We start from the raw sequence: 24,831 nt of genomic DNA, 5'->3' as shown, positions 1-24,831 counted from the left end.
CTGGAACCACCTTTTTCTGTTCCATTCGACCAGTTGTTCTTATTTCATAGCTGTTCTATAATCTTGCTTCACCATCATCATGGAACTTTTCTTTGTCTTTCAATTTTAATGGATCTCTGGGTTTTTTGGATTCCTTATTTTCTCTTTCATGGTTTATTTTCTCATTTTGATGGCATACATCCTCCTGTAAGTTCCTGAGAAAGGGTCATGTGAGACAATATTTTGAGATTTCACATATCTGAAAATATATTTAATCTGCTGTCTTCCCTTGTTGATAATTTGATTAGATGTCAAGATTTAGGTTGAAACTGTAATGGTGGATATGTGACACAAATAGTGAACCCTAATGTAAAATATGGACTTAGGTTAATAGTATTATATCACTGTTCATCAGCTGTATTAACATATCACTATTCATCAGCTGTATTAAATGTACTATACTAATGCAAGATGTTAATAATAGGGGAAATGGGGGAAGTGAGGAGTTATGTGGAAACTCTCTATACTTTCCATTAAATTTTCTGTAAACCTAAAACCACTCAAAAAAATATTCCGTCTTTAAGTTGAATATCAGCCACTTCATATGGTTCAACTTAAAAGTACATACACTTTCACTATTAAGTAAAGTGTTATCAGTCGGGTGCTTCACCCTTCATTCCTGCCATGCCTGGTGTCCCAGAGTTTGGAGACTCTGGTTAAATTTCTCTCCTTTGGTTGTGGAAGAGAAGTACTTGCCGGCGTGCTCTTGGTGGGGGCAAGAGCATGGGTTCCATTGTTCTTCATACAGATTTTCAATCAGTTCCCCTGTTTTTGGCCAGCTACCTTACTGCTGCTTTCTCTGGTACCTGGTGCCTCCAGTTCCTGAGATGTTCCAGGGTTTTTTGTTCACATCAGCTTGCTCCTTGTATCTAGGTATCCCTTCACAAGCTGGCACTTAGGTTTTAGCTCCTTCAACTCCGTTAAATAATTTACCACACTTTATCAGCTCTCCATGTACAAAAATTTGTGTCCTCTGTTGTCTCCTTTTGTATTTTTTGTTTTGTTTTGAAGATTTGTATCTTTTTTATTCATTTACTATTATTTGGTGAGATTTCTAAAGGAAGTAGAGAGGCATACTATGTTCAATATGTCTTGTTTAACCAATCTGCTTTCATTTTGATCAATAAGGGTTTGGTTTTAATTCATTTTGTTTTCTTCTGTTTTTAATAATTATTCTAATTTATTGGTTATGTGTTCTCTTTAGAGCTCTGGGCAGCTCTCTTTGGGAGGATGCTATTGAAAGATGGTGCTTTTTAGATAACAAATAATACTTCAAATGTCTGGAAAAATTGTCTCCAGAATCATGGTTGTGAACTAAAGTGTGTATTTTTAAGTTGTTCACAGGGCTTAGAGCTCCTGCCAGAGGACTGTTACTCTTTGGTCCACCTGGAAATGGGAAAACAATGCTGGTAAGAATTCTTTTTATTTTTATTTTTTAAACTTAAAAAAATATATATTTATTTATTTGGTTGTGCTGGGTCTTAGTTGCAGCATGTGTGCTCCTTAGTTGTGGCATGCGAACTCTTAGTTGTGGCATGCATGTGGGATCTAGTTCCCTGACCAGGGATTGAATCCGGGCCCCTTGCATTGGGATTGCAGAGTCTTAACCACTGGACCACCAGGGAAGTCCCAAGAATTTTTTTTTTTTTTTTTTTTTGCGGTACGCTGGCCTCGCACTGTTGTGGCCTCTCCTGTTGCGGAGCACAGGCTTCGGACGCGCAGGCTCAGCGGCCATGGCTCACGGGCCTAGCCGCTCCGCGGCGTGTGGGATCTTCCCAGACCGGGGCACGAACCCATGTCCCCTGCATCGGCAGATGGAATCTCAACCACTGCGCCACCAGGGAAGCCCCCCAAGAATTCTTTTTAAATGTGCATGTTCTGTTGAGATATTTGGGAGATAATATGAAAAAAGAAACTTTTCATTGTCCCTGAGTCTATTACTTATGACTTGCCTTTGCTATAATATACTTTTTTTTATGGCCACACTGCGTGGCTTGCAGGATCTTAGTTCCCTGACCAGGGATTGAACCCAGGGCCACAGCAGTGAAAACGCCAAGTCCTAACCTCTGAACCACCAGGGAACTCCCAATTTTTAAACTAGTTTTTAATGACGAAGTAGGTGGAAACCCACATACGTTATCTTCCATAGTAGTTTGGGGCTGGCTAAATTTAATAGTGTAATTTTCATTATTTTCCCAAGTTAAATAATAAAATTTTACTGTAGAAGAGCTTACCTTACTATATTGAGTATCTTCCTAATCTTTGATTTTTTTTTTTTACTATTGTAACAGGTTTATTTAAATAAAATAATCAGCATGATACAGATTTCTTTCTTTTTTTTTAAATTGAGGCATAATTGACATACAACAGATTTTTTTTTTCTGTGTCCTTTTGCCAAAAGTTTTTGGTAGGATTTGGATATCTTTCTCCTGCATAGCTCTCCTAGAGGGAAAACATAAATAGGGAAAGAGTAACTTTTTCCGTTAGCTGTTTGTATTTCTTCAAGCAGTTATCTTCTATAACTAGGAAGAGAATAATACCCTCTTTTTTTTTTTTCTTTAACCTCTCCCTGTCACTTCTCTCTTAGAGAAAAAGAGAGTGGAAAGAAGCATCGCTCTTCCTAGAGCTTTTCCTCATTGCTGAGAAGAAAACACATTGATTGCCATATGTTGAGAATTGTGTCATGGCTTATATTTTTAGGAAATCTTTTCTAGAACTTAAATTGATCAGATGTGGTTATCTTTTTAAAGCAGTTGAACTAATATTTACCCTTGTGATTTTTAAAGGCTAAAGCAGTAGCTGCAGAATCTAGTGCAACCTTCTTTAATATAAGTGCTGCAAGTTTAACTTCAAAATACGTGAGTATTCTTTTTTCCAGTATTGTCATGTTCTAAGTTACTGTCTAAACGTTACTGTGTTAAGTATAAATGGTAAGAACATTACACCAAAATGTTTTTATTTGAGTTTTATATCTATTATTTAGATATGCTGAATATCACTCTTCAAAGTAGAAAGTTATGTGCATTTGCTAGGTTCTTTTAAAATTGAAATTATTCTGTTAAATACTGTATTTGTTTGCTAGGGCTGTGTATTAAAGTACCACAAACTGGCTGGCTTGAACAATAGAAATTTATTGTATTGTATTTTGGAGGCTAGAAGTCCAAATCAGGTATTGGCAGGGGTCTTAATTTTGTAAAGTAATTAAAAATAACTATAAAATGATACTTTTCCTGGTTAAATTTTACTTCCTGTGTGAAATTTTATACATAAAATTGTTATTAAAGTAGGTTTACCCGTATTATGCACATACTATAACAGAAAGCATTGTCTTGGAAGCTAGGAGGTAGGGATTCCAGCCTAACTTTTACATGCCAAGCTGGCCTTAAGAAAGTATCACTTTAGGCTTTACTTCATTTATTTTTTAAAAATATAAACCAGGTTCTATTTATTAAATACATAGATCTTCTTTCAAATTCATGTACAAGATTTGTTAGCAGTTATGAATAAGTCTTACTATATTTACTTCACTTATAAAGTGTTGATGTCATAAGAGGTGATCTCTTGCAGTTCCTTCCGGCTCTGAGAATATTTGTTTTGAAGATTCTAATTCTGGGGCCTTTCCTTTTTTCTTTTATTTAATTTTCAATAAAAAGAATAGATGCCACCTAGAGAACAAAATAGTTTTTGCAGTAGATTACCACAAACCTCATGACTCTTTCGTTAGATGCTTTGGTGCATAGAATGGCTTTAGTATAGTATTTCAGCCCCTGGGAATGTCTTAAGGAGTGTTCATAGACCTCCTAGAAATACTTTGATATTTATTGACAGTGATATTGTGAGAATGGGTTTTCACGGTGTTCTCAATAGAGCAAGTTTTATTTAGAGCATTTTCCAACTTACCTGCTTCTATAAATATACCCTGCAACCTAGGGCTTAAGAATACGTGCCGCATCTCTCTCTTCTCTAGTATTCCCTCTTTCTCAGTAGTTATATCCCAATAGCTATTCCATTCTCAAGTCTTAGGAATGCAGAGTGAAACAAGACAGAGATATTTGTCATTTTTTAAAGTACTCACCAGACCGTCTTAAATAATAAATAAGTAGTCTATTTTCTAAAATTATAAGGGACAATTCAGGAACACTCCCATACCCCCATTCCTTAAACCAAATCTTTGGTTGTTGCAAAGAAAGGAAATTAAATTCCTAGGTTCTAGACTTTTAATAGTGAAATTTAAAAAGCTGGAATAATCTTGCATTTTATGGGTATAACAGTGTATATAATGCCTTGTTTTAGGTGGGAGAAGGAGAGAAATTGGTGAGAGCTCTTTTTGCTGTGGCTCGAGAACTTCAACCTTCTATAATTTTTATAGGTAAGAACATGTTTTCCAACAACTTAGTTGAGCATTTGTAAAATTCCCTTTTCCAAATGTGAGGGATATGATGGGAAAGATTATTCAGAAGTAAAAAGTTTTTTTTAATTTATTTTTTATTGAAGTATAGTTGCAGAAGTGAAAAGTTTTAAAGAAGCACAAAGTTAAAAACTGTCTAATAAATTGAGTAGGACCCATTATATTAATAACCTAAGTGGTAAACTAGAGATCCTTTTATTTCCTCTAGATGAAGTTGATAGCCTTTTGTGTGAAAGAAGAGAAGGAGAACACGATGCTAGTAGACGTCTAAAAACTGAATTTCTAATAGAATTTGATGGTGTAAGTATTGATTATGATATTTTTAATGTGGTAGCATTTTAGGGTATTTTCCTATTGAATGGCCCAAATTAGAAATAAATATCTTTATTATGTTTTTCTTTGTTATTTATCTAAAAGTATTGAAAAAAAAATTTGGCTTATAGGTACAATCTGCTGGAGATGACAGAGTGCTTGTAATGGGTGCAACTAACAGGCCACAAGAGCTTGATGAGGCTGTTCTCAGGTAGGGAGATTTATGTAGAAACGCACACATTTATTACAGATGTATTTACTCACGTGTTCATCTGACGTATTTCTTGTTTCCTTCTCTCTCAATTTTAAGACTAAATTCATTATTTTCCTCTCTATATCCATCTTCTGGTCTCTTGTTACCAACTGAAGATTTTGAGGACAGGACCAGCATGATATCAGGAAAACTATTTTTAACTTTATGGTTTTAGGGAAATTACTTATTTCTTCTGGGTTGGATTAAAGTATCAAAACACCAAAACTGATTTTTACCCTCTTTTACTGGGCTTCATGAGAAGCTGATAAAGCACAGCTCATGGGAGCCATATGCTCTCTTCTCCTGTGTTTGATCAAATGTATTCCCTTTCTACTGGGAGGATAGTTTGGCTCAGCATAAAATTCTTGGATCTCCCGTTCTTTTCCTGAGGAATTTATAACATTGCCCCATTGTTTCTAGGATTGGATGTTGCAGTGTGAAAGTCTGAAGCCAGCCTGCTTTTATTCACATTTATGGGTTAATCCAGTAGGGTTAGTGTCTAATCTCCTTTCTAATACTACTACTACTACTTTTGTAGCCTTTGTTTCTGTGGTGGTTTTTGTTTTCTTTTTTATTGGTTTCCTGATCTCTGCAAACCCATTTTTCATCTTCTGTTGTCTACTTCTTTGAGCCTTTGTATGTCATTTCCTTGAGCCTTTATATCTCACTGAGCTCTTATTTCATAGGAGCCTTTTTCTTTTCATCAAATTATTTTATTTCTTGGAAAGATATTTGGTCACAATTTTAATTTGCTTTAAGGCAAAATCCTCTTGTGCATGTTCTTCATTTTATCTGTTTTATGTTTAATGTATTCTTTCCCCTCTTTTTTTTGGCACTGTTTTTTAAAATCAGTCCTATGCTTTTGTCTCTTTTGCTTATTAATTTTATTTGAATAAGGGGAGTTTTCTTGGAAAACCTAATTTGGAAGGATATTGTAGAAGAGGTAGAAAAGTAAGATAGCAACCATGTATCTTGAGTTGTCCTATGAATACCCTGGACTGGTGGGCAGTCTCCCTGACTCACAACAAAGCCGTACCTGATAAAGAAGTATATGTGTATATAAATAAGCGATTGGGTTGATTTAGTCTTCTTCAACTGAAAAAGATTGGTCATTGCAAAACAGCTTGTCATCTTGCCAGACTGATTGATGTCGTCTTACAAAGATGATGTATCTTTGAGTTTCTTTGTTCAGACTCATCTTCCTTGCCATTCCCTTGCTACTGACTAGGGTCACATGATCTGCAGAGCCAGTCCTCACATGTTTGTTTAAATATGGGGAGGTAGTTTTATTATCCCTCAGAGTGTGCTCTCTGTTTCCTCTGGAAAATTCTGCTCTGACAGCCATGTCTAAAATTTGCAGTGGCAGGTGCTGTCTGTATTCACCTTTGTCAGTGTAATTTTCACTGCCCTAGGCAGCCCTTCTTCATACATTTTAGTTCTGTAAATGTTATGTAGTTTGTTGATGATGGAGTTTACATTTCTGTTTCTGTTGTCCTTGTTGGTTTTAATTGTTTTGTTTCAAGAAGACAGCAGAGATCTGTTTCTTCAACTTCTTATATCAGATATTTTGTTTTAAAGTGTTAACTGCTGTTAAAAAAATACAAATACATAAATGGTTAATTTAATTCTGACAATATTGAATTAAGGATTTTTAAACATTAACTAGAATTTTTTTAACTCTTTATTGGAGTATATTTGATTTACAATTTTGTGTTAGTTTCAAGTGTATAGCAAAGTGAATCAGTTATACATATATCCACTCTTTTTTAGATTATTTTCCCATATAGATCATGACAGAGTATTGGGTAGTGTTACCTGTGCTATGCAGTAGGTCCTTATTAGTTATCTATTTTATATATTTAACTAGAATATTTTAAAAGAGTAACTTTTATACTGATAACTACTAAAATGTATTCAAATGCCTTCAGCATTATATTTAAAGCTTTGTTCTTGTTATGTGCTACTTGAACTGAATTATCTGTAAATTCAAAACTGTATTTCTGAGATGGCTTGAATCCTTTTTTTAGGCGTTTCACCAAACGGGTATATGTGTCTTTGCCAAATGAGGAGGTATGTATCTGTGTTTGAATTTTTTTTAAGGCAGAAACAAGAACTACCATCTTGACAGTATTAAGTCTTCCAGTGCATGGTACCGCTGCATTGGAAAAGTTTGGTGGTTTCTTAAAAAGATAAACAGAAAACTTACTGTAAGACCCCAAAACTTCATTCCTAAGAATCTACCCAAGAGAAATGAAAACATATGTCTACACAGACATGTACAAGAATTTTTATAACAGCATTATAAATAATAGCCAAGAACTACAGAGAATCTAAAATAGTCTTCAGGCTTCCCTGGTGGCCTGAATCCACCTGCCAGTGAAGGGGACACAGGTTCGAGCCCTGGTCTGGGAAGATCCCACATGCTGCAGAGCAACTAAGTAGACCCCGTGCTCCGCAACAAGAGAAGCCACTGCAATGGGAAGCCCACACACCACAACGAAGAATAGCCCCTGCTCGCCGCAACTAGAGAAGGCCCACACGCAGCAACGAAGACCCAACACAGCCAAAAATAAATAAATAAATAAATTTTTAAAAATCCTTAAAAAAAAAGTCATCAGTTGGTGAAAGGATATACAAATGTGGTATATCCATTTAATGGAATACTGTTTAGCAATAAAAGGAATGAGCTACTTACACATACCATAATATGGATGAACCTCAAAAACATACTAAATAAAGATGCCAGATGCAAAAGATTTCCTATCATATGATTCCATTTTTATGAAATGTCTAGAAAAGGCTCACTTCTGGAAACAAAGTAGATAGTGATTAGGTAAGGCTGTGGGTGGAAGTCGGGATTAACTGCAAACAGGCACAAGTGAACTTTTTGGGGTGATAGAAATGTTCTAAAACTGGATTATGGTGATGGTTGCACAATTCTAAACTTACTAAAAGTCATTGAATTATACACTTCAAAAGGGTGAGATTCCATGTTACATGAATTCATATCTCTATAAAACTTTTTTTTTTTAAATTGTGGTGTCTAGCTCAGACCCTTAGCATCCTTGGTAGTAACAGCAACTACTTTCTTAGTGTTTTATTTGGATTGTTTTTAACTCTTTCAGGAACTCTCAAAAAATTGTTATTTTAACAGATATATGTGTGAGGCTCTAAGAGGTAGAGTGGTTTGTATAAGATCATTCAGTTCCTAAATCCTGGATATTTTATTAAGCCAATTCTTAGGACTGATAATTCTTTAAAATTTCTTTTCAGACACGACTACTTTTATTAAAAAATCTATTATGTAAACAAGGAAGCCCATTGACCCAAAAAGAACTAGCACAACTTGCTAGGTGAGTAATTTGATTTAGTCTATCTTGCAGTTGTTTTTTTTTAAGAATTCTTTTTGTTTTCTTTAAAGTAAGCTCATGTATGAAATGAGTAATTTATCTATCAGAAAACTTCTTATTGTTTCATTCTCTACTTCCTTTACCTTCTCTCATCTCATTTTCTTATATATATGGTGTCTAAATTTTAGTTTCTAGATCCTCTAGAAGACATGACCTAAACAGCTAATGATGGTAGTATATATTCTTTTTATAAATTTATTAAAACTTATAAGTGGTATTAAAGTAATTTTTAATAAATTTATTTTATTTATTTTTGGCTGTGTTGGGTCTTCGTTGCTGCATGTGGGCTTTCTCTAGTTTTGGTGAGCGGGGTCTACTCTTCGTTGTGGTGTGTGGGCTTCTCATTGCGGTGGCTTCTCTTGTTGCAGAGCACGGGCTCTAGGCACGCGGGCTTCAGTAGTTGTGGTACACGGGCTCAGTAGTTGTGGCTCATGGGCTCTAGAGCGCAGGCTCAGTAGTTGAGGCTCACAGGCTTAGTTGCCCCGTGGCATGTGGGATCTTCCTGGACCAGCCCTCGAACCTGTGTTCCCTGCATTGGCAGGCAGGTTCTTAACCACTGCGCCACCAGGGAAGCCCTGAAGTAATTTTTAAAATGTAAAACATCTCATATCTGCCTACACCAACACATATTTTCACTTAAACTTATTTTGCTTACACATAATTTTTTTTTCTTTTTTTTTTGGTACGCGGGCCTCTCACTGCTGTGGCCTCTCCCGTTGCGGAGCGCAGGCTCAGCGGCCATGGTTCACGGGCCCAGCCGCTCCGGCATGTGGGATCTTCCTGGACCGGGGCACGAACCCGTGTCCCCTGCATTGGCAGGCAGACTCTCAACCACTGCGCCACCAGGGAAGCCCCACATAATTTTTTTAAACTTCGACTTCTTCAGCTTTTTTTTATGAGTGGTGTATTAAGTAGAAACTGAATATAGGAGATACACTCATGAATTTTAGTCATTGAAAAAAATCTCATAAAGTAATTTAAAATGTTCAACAAGCATGTGAATAGCTAGTTATGTTGGTAAAAACTCTGAGTTCCCAGATACCTATGAAAAAATAAATTCAGTACTTGGAAATACTGAGATCCTTCTTTGAATTCCAATAAAATATTTTGCTAATAATGTTTGTGCAGTTATTTAACATAGTACATGATAAGTAAATGCTTTTTTTCCCTGTTTTATTTCCCTCTTCCTCTTTGCCTCCCTAGTTCTTAGTTCCCTTTGATAGTGTCTTGGCTGCCCAGGATCTCCACTGTGGCATCCCATTCAGGTGTGCCTCCTTTTGCCAATGTCTTCTATCCCAGACCCCTCCTTCACCCTGTCTGTCCTACATTTAAAGAAATCTTCCTTGATTGGCCCTCATTTCATCAAGGCAGTTCTCTTTGTGAAGATAAAGACTCATTAACTTATAGAGAAGTAATTGTGGTTATGTGTCAGTTGGCCAGCAATGGCTTATAGATGTTACCTTTCCAGGGCACAAATTTACAATTTAATGGAGCCTCCTGGAGATATAGTATACTTTAATCAAAGGAATGGTTCTAATAATGAAAATTCGAGGCATTATAAGGAACCAGTCGGCTGTTTGTTTTTAGCAAGTAGGCCTTCCTCTGCCCTTCAAATCAAATCACATAGCTGTCTGCTTGATAACAAAGGCAAGCTAGGTTTTACTCTCTTATTCTGTGGAGATTTAAATCTGCAAAGGTGAAAATAAGTTGCTCTTTCTTCTTTCCCATTCTCAGAATGACCGATGGATACTCAGGAAGTGATCTAACAGCTTTGGCAAAAGATGCAGCACTGGGTCCTATCCGAGGTAGGAATACAAAAGCTTGAAACATTTACAACTGTTTATTAGACCACTTCAGAAGTTTAAGAAGTCCCTATTGAGAGGTATTTTTTATTAGTAAGAAAGCAGTAAAACTAGATCAGTGGAAAACTTGATACAAAGTTTCTAGACTTAGGGTCAACAAACCTTTCTGAAAATAGTTTTAGACTCATGGGCCACATATGCTCTGTTGCATCTTCTTCTTCTCACTCTTCTTCTGACTCCTCCTCCTCCTCCTGCTCATCCTCCTCTTTTTTTTTTTTTTTTTCCAACAACAACAAAAAGCTGTGAAACCATTCTTAGCTCACAGACAATACAAAGACAGTCCGTGGATGAGTGGACCATGAGCCCTGTTCTGGACAGCAGGTTTCGCTTCTTGATAGTAGGTTAGCAGCAGAAAACTCAAGAAAATGAGAACTTTTTAAAGCAAGTGGAAAAGAATAATAAAGGGAAGATTTTCTTATCTATTTTTTGGTTCTTTTCATTTCAGTATTCTAGTATGACTTGAAATTAATGTGTGTAAGGAAACATATAAATAGAAGTTTTAACTTTTATCATTATATGTTATCTTTGAAAAATTGCAGCAAAGTATATCATTCATTGCTCTGTTTTGATTCAAGGTAATTTGTTGACTCTGAAATACCACATCTATCACTTTTAGGTTATGTTAGATTAAACTCACTGTGATAATCACTTTAGACTAGATGTTCTCAGCTACTCTTCCACAGGCAGCATGGGCAGTGGATGGGTGATGCTCTCAGGTATGCACTCAGATTACTGGCTATGGTGGTAAAATTGAACATGGAACATTCAGCTTCTAGAACATATCTCTAACAGTGAAACAGGGTACTGATTAAGAACTGCTGCTTTAGAGAATAATAAATGTAATCTTGAGAATATAGTTTGAAACTCTGGGTAAAGCATTTTAGTCAAGCTTGCTTTCTGCAGGAGGCATGAAATCTTGTTCAGATACTGGACTCAGAATCAGTAGCTAATGTATAAATCGTGTATTTTTTAGAATATTTTAGCTGTTATTCTGAAACAAAGTTGTTGGCTTAAAACAACGAATGCCTTTTATAAAGAACAAGTTGTATTATTTTAAGTTTACCATGAAATTTGTAGAATCTGTTGTTCTTGAGCAATATATAAAGAAATTGAATGCCTTCCTAAGAAGGAATATTATTCTAAGCATTTATAAATTGTATGTGCTCTTAATATTAATGTATGTCTCTTTTAATATAATGATTTATATTGAACATATACTTTTAGATTATTGTACTTCGTTAGTTTAAACTTGGAAGTCTTTTTTTTGTAAGTGACTTTTATATTTTACAGAACTGAAACCAGAACAAGTGAAGAATATGTCTGCCAGTGAGGTATACTATTTTACAATTATCTTTTTTTCGTTCTGGTCCTCTAGATTGTAAAACATATCTTTTGTCTGGATTTTTCTAGTTTATCTGATTAGAAACTAGAAAAAGTTAATTTTGCTTCATTTCAAAATATGGAGGACTGTCCAACTAGTCTCTTATGGTGTCCTTTGGTAATACACAATAAATATACATAATCATTAAGTCATTTTCTGTCAAATCATATTACATAAATACTAAACAGAACAAAATTATAGGCAACTTGAGGATTTTATACATTATGAACATAGCTTGTAACAGGTTAATCCCTTGATGTTCTATTTTGTTAGTTTTTCAGTAATGTTTATGTCTTCCTTATAAAAGCAATACAGTTTCCATTGTAATGTAATTCATTACATTTAAAAAATATGGGAGGTCCCCTTATGAGATGCTGAAGCATTTCTTCTGAAAAAAATTGCCAGCAAAATATAGAATTGGATATGTGGAATGATCATAACTATGTAACCAGCCAGTTTAAATCAGATTTGAATTATGTAACTTATCTCTCAGAGCTCAGATAGCACCGAAACATTACTAACCAAAGAGACTTCATTCTTGGAACAGAAGAGAGAATAGAACTCCAGTGGAGTCCAAATGTGAACTGAAAACAAAACAAACAAAAAAAAACAATAAAAAACCCCAGAGGCATGGGCTAGAGGCTGGTGGCTGGCTAGGGGATCTGCACATTACATTGCAGAGAGTCCTGTCCAAGTGAACTCTTAACATAGAGAATAAATGTACTTGAGTATGAGTACATTTTGGCAGTCTTTTTTCTTCAGGCTTCCAAGTAAATTTGAGGTTGTCTTCAGGCATCTTGTGCATGGTGCTTAACCAACTACATTACTAAGAAAGCCTTCAGACTTCTTGCAACCACCTTTTTCCATTTCAGCAGTCTAGTTTACCTGGAGTGTGTTTGACATGAATGAAGCTTAGGAACAGAGAATTCCACATGTCATATACTTTGGTGTTTCGCTACTATTACCTTAAAAATTCATGTTTAAAGTATAAGTTTCAGGTCCCTTTTATCTGATTCATAATTTTGATTCCACATTTTTCTAATTTTTAAAAATGTATTAGTACTGTCTTAAGGTAATAATTTATTTACAGTATCCCATCAATATATGATTTTTTAAAATGTTCTTATACTTATAGCATAACCTAATAGTACTTTTCTACCCAGAAAGTAAGCATTGTGCATGAATTATTTCTTTTCCACACACCACTCTCCCTACCTTGGACTCAGGACAGGTAAACTTGATATTTCATATATGTACTCTGGCCCCCTAAAGTTGAGGAAAGGCCCATTGTGTGACATTTTAGGCCTCTGTCTTTGTCCCTTGGACAGACCATATACTAAAATTAAAACTACTGAATGAATTACAAAAAATAACATTACTGGTACCTTTTGTGACCATTCCACTAATTGTGTGTAGTCAGGTTACAGTGTTATAGTTTTTGGTTCTACTGTATGCTTTCATTCAGTTTAAGTTTATTTTTAACCTAATGATTTTAGTATTAATAATTTGATAATAGCTTTTAGTCATTAGTCCTGGCTTATGAGTTAATATTTTTAAAGAACTTAGAAAAGTCTGGCAATAGTGAATACTGCATAGGTATCCATTAAATAATTTTAAAATACATAAATACTAAATAATGGCAATTTATTATAGAGATCAAGGAAATCCATTCTATTTTCTTATTTATGAGATGACAGAAAAACACAAGTAGTTTGGTTTTAAAATTGTATACTAGAATTTTTTTCAGCCATTCTTCGGTACAATTTTAATAATTGTGTTATCAGGTGCTGGTCTATATGCAGAAATTTAGATGAGATATACCTAATTTGCCTTTTATAGTTTATTAGAATAGAAACTCAAATAATTGTGTTGGAATTCTGTGTTTTTAAAAGGTAGTGCTGAAAATCATTGGTTATAAATTCAGAGTATAATGTACTTTGTTTATAAAGCACACAGTTTGTATCCAGTTCAACTCTAGTTCTTTTATTATTTTGTTTTGATAAGACTTCTTTGCTATTTATTTTTCCCTCTTTACTGAACTAGCTACCGGTTGATTTTTCCTGTTAATATACATTAGTCTCTTAGTAACTTTAAAATATCATATTTTCTATATAACTTTTAAAGGTTACTTTCCATTTACAGTTATTACAAAATATTGGCTATATACCCCATGTTGTACAATACATCCTTGAGCCTATCTTACACCCGATAGTTTGTACCTCCCACTCCCCCATGCCTACATTGCCCCTCTCGCCCTCTCCCTGCTGGTAACCACTAGTTTGTTCTCTATATCTGAGTCTGCTTCTTTTTTGTTATATTAACTAGTTTGTTGTATTTTTTGAATTCCACATGTAAGTGATATCATACAGTATTTGTCTTTCTCTGTCTCATTTAGTTCACTTAGCATGATATCCTCCAAGTCCATACATGTTGCTGCAAATGGCAAAATTTTGTACTTTTTTATGGCTGAGTAGTATTCCATTGTGTGTATAATATATGTGTGCATATATATATATTATACACACACACACACGCACACACACGCACACACACCATATCTTTATCCATTCATCTGTTGATGGATACTTAGGTTGCTTCTATATCTTGGCAATTGTAAATAAGGCTGCTATGAACATTGGGGTGCATGTATCTTATCAAATTAGTGTTTTTGTTTTTTTCAGATATATACCCAGGTGTGGAATTGCTGGGTCATATGGTAGTTCTAGTTTTAGTTTTCTGAGAAACCTCCATACTGTTTTCCACAGTGAAATACACACACACACACACACACACACACACACACACACACACACACACACACACACACACACACACACACACACACACACACACACACACCCGAACTATGAACATAAATTAGAATTTCATCAAAAGCTTTTGAAACCTTAATCTTAAGAACAGATATTCAGGAGTATCATAGATAATACTCACATTACATTCATCATTCTTCTAAATTTTGGGCTTTAGGAAGAGCCAGTGTGTGTTTTACAGTTAAATAAGGAGCAAATAGGGGTCATGCAGCGATTATGGTAACAATATATCCTTTTCCATTTTGACAAATTTTTCAGATTAGGCTACAAGTTACAAATGTAGTTGATTTTCTTAATCTATGCTATGTTGATATTAGAGAGGATGTGAAGTAGTTAGATTGGGTTTTATAAGAGTAATAAAAAGAATAATATAGATAAATATCAGTTGTTGAAGTTTTATCTCCAGTTCTTCTTTAACTTCTCATTTGGGAGCAAAATATACATGTGATAATACATAAGTGATAATTTTTAATACCGGTCATCTTGTGCCAAACTCCATTTTGCCTTTTGAAAATCCTTAGGTAAAAATTAGGTATTTATTAACTCAGTATTGTTTTATTTTACTTTCTTGAAGCCAATTAAAAATCTCAGAATATAAGACCAAATTGACATAAAAATGTATTATAAGCAATACTAATATTAGAAAATTTCAGACATAAGCCTCCTCCAAGAGCTCTTTAACTGCTCTTGTAGTTAAAGAGCAATATTTCCTTCAAAGTCCTGTGTACATCTTGTAAACTCCTCTTTCCTTTCTGATAAACCTGGCATGAATTTAGCTAGAGTGTGTTTGTGGTGAGTGAGACTTGAGAGTGCAAAATTCCGTGGAACTATACGCAGAAAAAAAACTGGAAGGAGATAAGCCAATAGTTGTTGTATATCTGAACGGTGGAATTGTGAGTGATTCTTTTTTCTGATTGTCTGTATTTTGTCAAATTTTCTGTAATGAGTATGTTTTGTTTTTATAATGGAAAAATATTGCGATTTAAAATGTTAATACCTAGGAGCTAAAACGTGAAATGAAAGTATATTGGTATAGCATTTTGGTAGGATTTCTTATATAGCAAACTTGCCTAATAAAGAATAATATATAAAATAAGATGATTGGCATGATTTTCTAAGAATACATCTCTATATATTTTAACATTAATAAACAGCATCATTACTTTTATCCATCATTGGGTTAACTATTGCATATGTGTTCATCTATCGTCATGTGTGTTTTTTTTAATCTAGATGAGAAATATTCGATTATCTGACTTCACCGAATCCTTAAAAAAGATAAAACGCAGCGTGAGTCCTCAAACCTTAGAAGCATACATACGTTGGAACAAGGATTTTGGAGATACTACTGTTTAAACCTGCAGAACGTTTTACTTTCCAAGAGAGAAACCTACCATCTTCTATGAATAGTTATCTGCTACAGAAACTCAGCCTAAGTTTACAGGACTTTTCAGAGTCTTACAATTATTTGTGCACCCCAGAAGATGAACCGTAAAATAAATTTAAATAAAGTATACAATGCAAATGGAATATTTTGTTTAAGGCCTTCTTGCCTTGATGGTCACAGATATCCCGATGGGCACTGTAAGTTAGAGCAGAACAAAAACTGATTCTGGTCTTCTTTACCAATATAATCATAATGTAAATAATAATTTGTATATTATGTTGCAGATGAAAGTATTCCAGAGACAGTGAATGGTAGAAGACACAAGAGCCTTTGGTTGTTTGTCTTCTGACATCTTTTCTTAAAATAGTAATTTTTCCTATTTTCCTTTCCTACTGTTGTCTTTACTACATTATGGGTGATTGGAATGCCAAACACTCTGTTTCTTTTTTTTTTCTTTTTACAAATTGTGTGCCAAATGAAACTTTTTCCTATGTAACAGTAGTAGGAAAAAAGTATTTTGAAGGTTTTTTTCTTCTTCATAAATCTACAGACATTAAACAATGTATCCTTTTCACTTTTTATTTTTCTATTACCTTTCTACCAAACAATTTAGAAAGTAATATGATAGCAACAAAACAAATCTAGTGAAATGGAGAAGGAGAAATTTTGACGTTTTCAGACACTCTGTCATACAACATGTAGATCAGTCCTCCTGTGACCTGATGTATTTTTTTTTCTAATATATTTGTCAGAAATCTATTGTAGACTGTTAACTTATTCCTAATGGAATTTATTTTCTGTTAGAATTCTAATATTTAAGAAAGCCAATTTTAACTGCTGTAAAAGTGGTTTCTGTGCAAGAGAAGGGAAGTACTAGGAGCTAAGACATTTCTAATTTATTGCTTATTACTTTCTTACTGTTTATAGGATAATTACAAGCCAGTGGATTTACCATGTTTTATTCTTAATAATTATTAATCCCTCCAGTGAAACTTTAAAAAAAATTACTGAATTTTTATACATTGCATACATTTTATAGGTTTCTTGTGCTCACTTTGTTAACTAAAAAGTTTTAGTCTGTTAAGCTGCCTTTTGTTCCCCAAAAATGTACAGTAATTCTGTTTCTTGTTTGTATAAGTATGCCTGGGTTTTTATTATAAAAACGTCATTGTAGGAAGTAGAGACTCATATCATGGCCTTTTAAATATTGTAATAAAGGCAAATAGATATTTGCCCTTAGTTTACTGGTTAAAAGTTTGTTTATAGAAATTTTCTTTGGTGCTTTTATGTAAAATGTCATGGGTGGAAATAATAATTTTATAGTAGTAACAAATATTTTTCATTTAGGAAAAATACCTTTGGTTTAGAGAGAATATATTAAAGTTAAAAACTTGCCCCCACTAGATAAGAATTTTATAATGAAGACATACATTCTTCTTCACTTTACTCTTTCTCATCTTAAAGATTTATCTAAATATAGAAGGTGATTTCTTAAGATCATGTGCTATCTGTAACCATAACTTAAATCATGTTTCTTCTAACCATAGAACTCCCTGGATAATAAAAATGAGGGTTGAGATAAATAGAAAAAAAATTTTTTAAGCCAGAACCATACATATTTTTAGGTCATGAGTAGTATCTTTCTAAGGTCTCAAACACTAAACCATCCAATATAAAATATTGATAATGACAGATGATGAAATATACACGATGACAAGAATTAGGAACATCCCAAATTAAAACATTTTCAATAAAGCTCATAAAATTTCATTTTTTCTTTTCATTTAGAAAAAGATTAACATTATTGATACTTGGATAACTGGTCAATCGTATTAAAAGTCTGTGCGCTTTAAACTCAACTTTTAAAATATAAACTCCTTTAAAATTATCATAAAATTATCTGCAATAATTGAATGTAGCTCACTTTTTATTGGGAAAGGTTTTAGGTAACAAAGACTTCAAATGTTATATAAAAGTCAAATTAATATTGTTATAAACATTGATTCAGAATTATATTACTGTATGAATATCCATCCGTGTATGGAAGTTACTTTAATTTCCTGATGAGGTCTAAAATTGAGCTTAGTGCTACAGAACTATTTTCTTTGACTTAACTATGACCAAGTTTTATTTTAAGCTGTGTTTCTCTCATGGAAGGGCCATAAACATAGAATAATTATATAGTAGGATGTGTAAGGGATTGGTTTGGTCTTTTTCAATAAAGATAGAAGTTGCTGAGGTTTCCCGAATTAGTATTAGGCTTAGATTGTGACCTTGTAGATTTTGCACTGAGGTCTGTGTCATGTTATTTCGTAAAAGGTAATGTTTAAACATTAAACGTTAGTGTGTTGTTCATGTAAATATGGCAGAGTTTCGTAAACTAAATTAAAACTTACTGATGTACTGGACTTTGAGCCAAGGGAAATAATCAATACTGTCTTTCCAGATATCTTAAGGGTAAAAGCTTATTCTAAGACAGTCTGCCAATTGAGGTTATTAGATTTCCGACTTGCATATATACTTTGTGCTTGGGAAGAATTGGAGGAAAATCAGATACTAGAATTCTAATTTAATTAAATATACAGCAGTCTTTGTGTATAGTGTAAAATTCATTATATTTTGTACAAAAACTAATTCTTTTGGTAGAATGAACCATTTACAGTTTGTTTTTGGACTCTGAGTCAGAGGGTTTTCCTTTAAATGCCTGTCTCAGTTTTACTCTGGTCTTTTGTACCTTTCTTCAGAAGAAATGAATTAAAAGGTTCAGCTGCATAAGTGGGTTTTTATCCTAATGGATTGGAAATAAATTATAAACTTTATTTTGCTTTTAATTTTTTTATTTGAAATTTTTTGAGATTTCAGAGGTTGCAGTCTGGTATTGAACGAATAGCTTTTATTGGACTGACTCTCTTGCCAATAAAAATGTAAAGTCTGAACAAAGTATAAAAAACTGTGATTAGAAGACTCTAGAAAGCAATCAAAAACAGGCAAAAACAGCACAAAATCATATACTAGAAGAGATCCACATTAACTAGCTTTTTACCATGAGGGCAATTTCCAGCTTGTGCAGTGTGCTTGGAAATAGAATTCAAGCAGAATGTGACAGTCTTGCTGGGCTGAGGAGTCATTTGGGGCTTCTAGGACAGCTTGAAATTAGGAGGGAAATTTTGAAAAGGAGAGAGCTTCAGAGATCTAATCCCCCAAATCTGCTTGCAAATTCTTTTCAAATGCTTGGTGGATTCCAAAATTGTACCTGTGCAGTGTGATATTCAAAGGAACCCAGCAGAAAGCAATACTTGAAGTCCAAGGAACTGAGTAGTGGTAACAACGGCTGGACGAATACAGAGCGAATAAGAGGGGTTTAGTAAACACTTCTGGTTTCCCATTGAAACCCAAAACGGGCCGTGGCTTAGGAGGAAGGACAACATCCCAAAACTAAGGGATGTACTTTAGGACTCTGGGCAAAATGGGAAGAAACTCACTGAAACAAAGCTTAAAATCAGGCTTTCACAGCATCAAGGTTATACATTAGTAAGTTAACAGCTAACCAGAATAAAACATTGTTTGGAAGAAAACAAAATCCAGAGTCTTTACAACATGTCATTCACAAAGTCCAGTACAAAATAAACCTTAAGCATACAAAGAAAAATTATATGATCCGTAATCAACAGAAAATATATAGAAGCAGATACACAGATGACCCTATGTTGGAGTTAACAAAATTATTTTTTAACAGCTTTAAAATACATTTAAAAATTTACAGGGGAAAAAATGGTGGATCAATAGATTGGGATTCTTGGCAGAGAAATAGAAACTGAAAACCAAATGGAAAGTCTGGTGATTAAAAATTAGAATCTGAAATGAAACATATAGTGTCTAAATTTAAATGTTCACTGGATGGGCTTAACAGTAAACTGCACAAGCAGAGGAAAGAAAAGTGGAAGACAGCCAGTACAATTATCAAACTGAAGCACAGAGAAAAAAAGAAACAGCAGAGATTTGAGACCTGTGGGACAGTATCAGTCTAATGTAAGGTACTTTTGAGGTCCAAAGGAGAGGAAAGGAAAAGAATGGGGCAAGAGAAATATTTGAAGCAGTAATGCCTGAAATTTTCTCAAAATTGTTGGAAAACATCAACTTACAGGTCCAAGAAGTTCAGTGAATTCCAAGCAGAATAAATGCAACAAAGATCACATCTGGGTGCATAGTATTGCAAAACACACACACATGCACAAAACCAAACCAAATCAAAAAAATCTCAAAAGCAGCCAGAGAGGGGAAATGACATTACACTTGATTAAACAGTAAAAGTGGGGGCTAACTTCATCAGAAACAATGGAATCCAGGAAATGATGGAATGACATTCTTAAAGTGCAAAAATCATACACTACTATATAAAAAACAGATAAGTCCCTACCGTGTAGCACAGGGAACTATATTCAATATCTTGTAATAACTTAAAATGGAAAAGAATCTAGAAACTTTTATATATATATATATATATATATATATATGAGAATCACTTTGCTGTATACCTGAAACTAATACAACATTGGAAATCAACTGTACATCAATTAAAAAAAAATAAAGTGCAAAAATTAACAAAAGTTAACCTAAAATTCTGCGTCTACTTAGAATGTTCAAAATAGTAAGACAAAATAAAAGCTATTCCAGGTGTACAAAACCTAAGAGAATTTGTTGTTAGCAGACTGACATTATAGGAAATGCTTTAAGAAATTCTTTAGGCTGACAGAAAGTAATCCTCCATAGGAATCTGTATCGCCAGGAAGGTATTAAGAACTTTGCAAATGATATATATGTCAGTAAATATAAAAGATAATGTTTTCTTAATTTCTCTGAATATCTGTTGTTTTAAAAAAATTTACAGTGTGGTATTTATAATGTATGTAGAAGTAGATGATAAAGATAGCACAAAGGGTAGGAGAGGGCAGTGAATGGAATTATGTTGAAATAAGGTTATTATATTGTACATAAAGTTGTATAGTATTATTGTAAGGTAGACTAATGAGGATGCATATTATAATCTCACCCAGCAAAGGGAACAAGAGTATGGGGCAAAGTCCAGAGGAAACCAAGCACCAGCTTCCAAGAGTCCTCTCCCAGTGGAATTACACAGGATGCACTTAATTCCTCCAGCATCAAGTTATGACAACATGGGCGAAGATGTTAGGCCTAACTGTGTTAGGCACAGTGAACCACTCTCAGGGAATGGTGGAAACCCTCCCCCAAATCCAAGTTCCCAGATGCCAACCAAACTTGGAATCTGGCCTTTCAAAAGATAGCAATCTCAGCCCAGCTATGCTAGCTTCTTTTCCGCACAGTTGTTCAGGGCAGGTTTTGCAGTGGGGAGGAGGGAAACATGGTGGCCCAAAGTGGGGTGTCATAGACCAAGTGGGGTGAGGAGGGTGTCTACAATAATGGGCAGCTTAGTATGGGGTATTGGGGACAGAGTAAGGAAGTTATTCATATGCGTTGGGGCAACCTAGAATGAGGAATAAGTTCTCAAGAAGCGAGAGGTGTGTATTGGGGAAAGGTGTCAGCAAAGATGACAAACTGCTTACATGCAGGAGACTTAATCAGACAAGTCAATATATTAACCATAGTGGAGCCATGTTTCTGTCAGAGAATGGAGTTATGAATACAAAAAAAATGAAACCTGTGGGGTTGGGCTGGAATTGGGTTTAAGAGTATGAATTCATGATTTAAGATACATAAAAACAGATGAAGAAATGTAGATGTAAATATATTTGTGTACACATATTCCCCAGTTCTTTGCACTGAGAAGGCCTTGGAGTAGTTAACACCCCAAAAGCAATGAGCACACATACCACTCCTGTCTTCTAAATTCTCTACTGTCTTAGTCTGTTCAAGCTGCCACATTTTTAGGTGTTTTTTAAAAGCAGCATCCCCCTTCTTGGTATCAAGATCTTAGTCTGCTTGAGCTGCCATAACAAAAATATCATAGACTGCAAGACTTAAATGACAGATATTTATTTTCACAGTTCTGGAGGGTAGGAAATCCAAGATCAAGGTGCCGACCAATTTTGTTTCTGGTGAGAGCTCTCACTGGCTTGTAAATGGCTGTGTCCTCAGTGACAGAGAGAGAGCAGGCTCTCTGGTGTCTCTTCTTATGAGGACACTAATCCTATCTTGAGGGTCCCACCCTCATGACCTCATCTAATCTTAATTATCTCCCAAGGACCCCATGTCCAAATACCATCATGTTGTGGTGGTAGGGTTTCAATATACAAATTTTAAGGGGACACAAACATTTGGTGCATAATATCCACTAAAGGAACCTGGGCTCCTTGGTGAAATGGCCAACTCCAGGTTTAGGGCAGAGAAAATACAGGATAACCCAGAATATCTTGTGCCAGAAAAGAAGAAAGTGCTTAAAGAAGGATGAGGATGAATTATTGATTAGAGGGGCTCCCACTGGACAATTTTGAGCATCTAAAGTAATTATAGTAATGGGTTATAACCCATGAGGTAAAATAAGAAACCATGAGCCAATGTGAACATATACATGAACACAAGAATAAATTGAAAGTGTGATTAAGTATGAATACATTCACATAGTTTCAAAGTACAGTTTTTACAGTGGAAAAACTTGACAGATACCACCTTAATCTAGTGATGAAAGTTATTACTGGGCCAAATTTCACATAATAGGGTCAATGAGAAAAATGCAGTACTACCGTGATATTCCTGTCAAAGATTCACAACCTGAATCTATTCCAGGAGCATTCTACAAAATAACTGGAATCTTCAAAGTAACTGGCAAATTCGTGAAAGTCAAGTGAAAAACTGAAGAACTGTTCCAGACTGAAGGAGACAAAATAGAATGACAACTAAATGCAACTTGTGATTTAGAACTGGTTCCTTCTGCTATAAAATACCTTATTGGAACAACTGACAAAACTTGAACGGAGTCTAAGGGTTAGATGACAGTAATGTGTCATTGTTAATTTTCTGATTTTGATGGCTGTTACTGTGGTTACATAGAAGTACGTCCCTGTTTGCAGGGAATACACACAAACATGTTTGGGGGTGATGGGGCAGCAGGTCCACAACTTAACATTTCAAGGAAAACAAAGTTATTTGCACTGTAGTTAAAACTTTTCTGCAACTTCCTCATTGTTTCAAAATCTTTTCAAATAATGTTTGGAGAGGAATTCCCTGGTGGTTCAGTGGTTAGAACTCTGCGCTCTCACTGCCGAGGGCCTGGGTTCAATCCTTAGGGAACTAAAAAAAAATAAGACCTCAGGAAACTTCCAAACATCATCATCATCATCATCATCATCATCATCATCATTTTTGCCGCAAACCGCACGGCTTGTGGGATCTTAGTTTCCCAACCAGGGATGAACCCAGGCCCCCTGTAGTTGTAGCGTGGAGTCCTAACCACTGGACTGCCAGGGAATTCCCTTTCATTTTTATTTAGTTTACAATTTTGAATCTTTGGTCAATCTTCCTTTAAAAGATGCTGAAATTAAATGGTATATTTTCTACTTTTATTTTTTAACTTTTATTACACAGTGGAGTTATTTAAATCTTTTCTACTCTGCTGACATAAAACATTTTACCCTTTCTGAGGAACAAACGAATTATTTGGTACAGATCTGTAGTCCAGGACATTAAGTATCTAACAAAATCCTGAGTTCTGTAGCAATTTTTTTTGCCTGTCTCCCTGAAGTTTAGGAAAAAGATTTTCCTAAACTCCTGGGGTTTGGCTCTAGATTAGAGTTTTCATTTAACTTCTATAAATCTGACTTCTGGTCTAGTAAATTTACAATGTGATTTTGATTTTCCTGAGAAAACCCTGAAGAAAAGGTATGTCACTTAGAAGGTCAGGGACAGCTGAAGAGAGAGAGAAAAATGCCAGGAGGGTAGGTTTCAGAAGGTTGCAAAATCTTTCAGAGAGACGGTCTTGGAATTAGAATTTTCTTTTGAAGCCTCAGCGTACCAATTAACAAAGCTGACTGTTCACTGGTGTTCTGTCTTCTCAGTTTAAAAACTTGATTTTATGTCAAAAGTTCTCGTAATTCTTATTCTATGTTGATTTTTTTCTAATTTACTAATGAAAATGCAAGACTTTGGATTATAAGTAGTTTTATATAAGGGGCAGAAGTTCTTCTAGGAGGAGGTGGAGACTTTGACATAGGTAATTTGCAAGAAAGGGAGGCCATGGTGGTTGATCGACAATGTGTATTTTGTTAGTGTCACAGATTCTCCAGCCAAGCAGGATGACTAGGAAGAGTCTGTACAATCAACAGTCACAAACTCTACAGATCACTAATCCCAGAATATGGACTAATCAAAGTCATCTTTTTTTGACAAACTGACAGGACAGTGTTCTCATGAAGGTTCTGCAGGATACTTAAGGCAAAGTTTCATCAATCACTTTTTCAACAATTGATCACCAATCCAATGGGACTTCCAATTGTTAGGGCTTAGGGCTGGCTTGTACTGAAGACTTATCAGGTTTATACTTCCATCTGTTTCCTATGGAACACTCCCTTATACATTAAAAATAGATAAAACAATAAAATATAAACAAAACACATGAAACAAGACTTCGTAATACAGACAAACAATAGCAAAAGCAAGAAGAAAGAGTAAGCAGGTTAATGGCAAAAATATATTCAAAACAAAATAAAACGTCTAATAACTTCATACAAAGATGTAGGCCTAATTATAGAATACACTCCAAACTAAAAGGTCTAATTATTCAACATAAGAACCTATGTCTGCGGTTCTATTCCTAGTTTGTTGTTTTTTCTGGTAGGGGTGTTAGATTTGTCAAATGTTTTTCTGCATCTATTGAGATGATTGTGTGGCGTTCGCCCTTTATTAATATGGTGTATTGCATTCTTAATTCTCATATGTTGAACCTGCTTTTCATTCCTGTGAATTCCCATTCACTC

General features: G+C 34.7%; 1 protein-coding gene across 5 annotated transcripts in view; it reads left to right on the top strand.

Moving 5' to 3' along the window:
* The window catches only part of SPAST (spastin), a 63,484-nt gene extending 43,654 nt beyond the window's left edge, over nt 1–19,830 (top strand). For 2 of the 5 annotated variants that reach the window (XM_019942991.3, XM_019942990.3), the window contains exons 8-17: nt 1,374–1,448; nt 2,826–2,897; nt 4,333–4,408; nt 4,656–4,747; nt 4,891–4,970; nt 7,040–7,082; nt 8,286–8,365; nt 10,157–10,227; nt 11,575–11,615; nt 15,730–19,830. In XM_019942991.3, coding sequence (XP_019798550.1) covers nt 1,374–1,448; nt 2,826–2,897; nt 4,333–4,408; nt 4,656–4,747; nt 4,891–4,970; nt 7,040–7,082; nt 8,286–8,365; nt 10,157–10,227; nt 11,575–11,615; nt 15,730–15,852 — 753 coding nt within the window. In that variant the 3' untranslated portion in view covers nt 15,853–19,830. Of the gene's footprint in view, nt 1–1,373; nt 1,449–2,825; nt 2,898–4,332; nt 4,409–4,655; nt 4,748–4,890; nt 4,971–7,039; nt 7,083–8,285; nt 8,366–9,625; nt 9,688–10,156; nt 10,228–11,574; nt 11,616–15,729 lie in introns of those variants that run through there. The other 3 variants (XM_019942992.3, XR_002177881.3, XR_002177880.3) reach the window with 3 other exon arrangements.
* Nucleotides 19,831–24,831: the final 5,001 nt, after the last annotated feature.

This window comes from Tursiops truncatus, chromosome 14 (assembly GCF_011762595.2).
Source record: "Tursiops truncatus isolate mTurTru1 chromosome 14, mTurTru1.mat.Y, whole genome shotgun sequence".
Lineage (NCBI taxonomy): Eukaryota > Metazoa > Chordata > Mammalia > Artiodactyla > Delphinidae > Tursiops > Tursiops truncatus.
The sequence above is the reverse complement of the archived record's forward strand: the minus strand, read 5'-3'. Positions and strand labels throughout refer to the sequence as shown.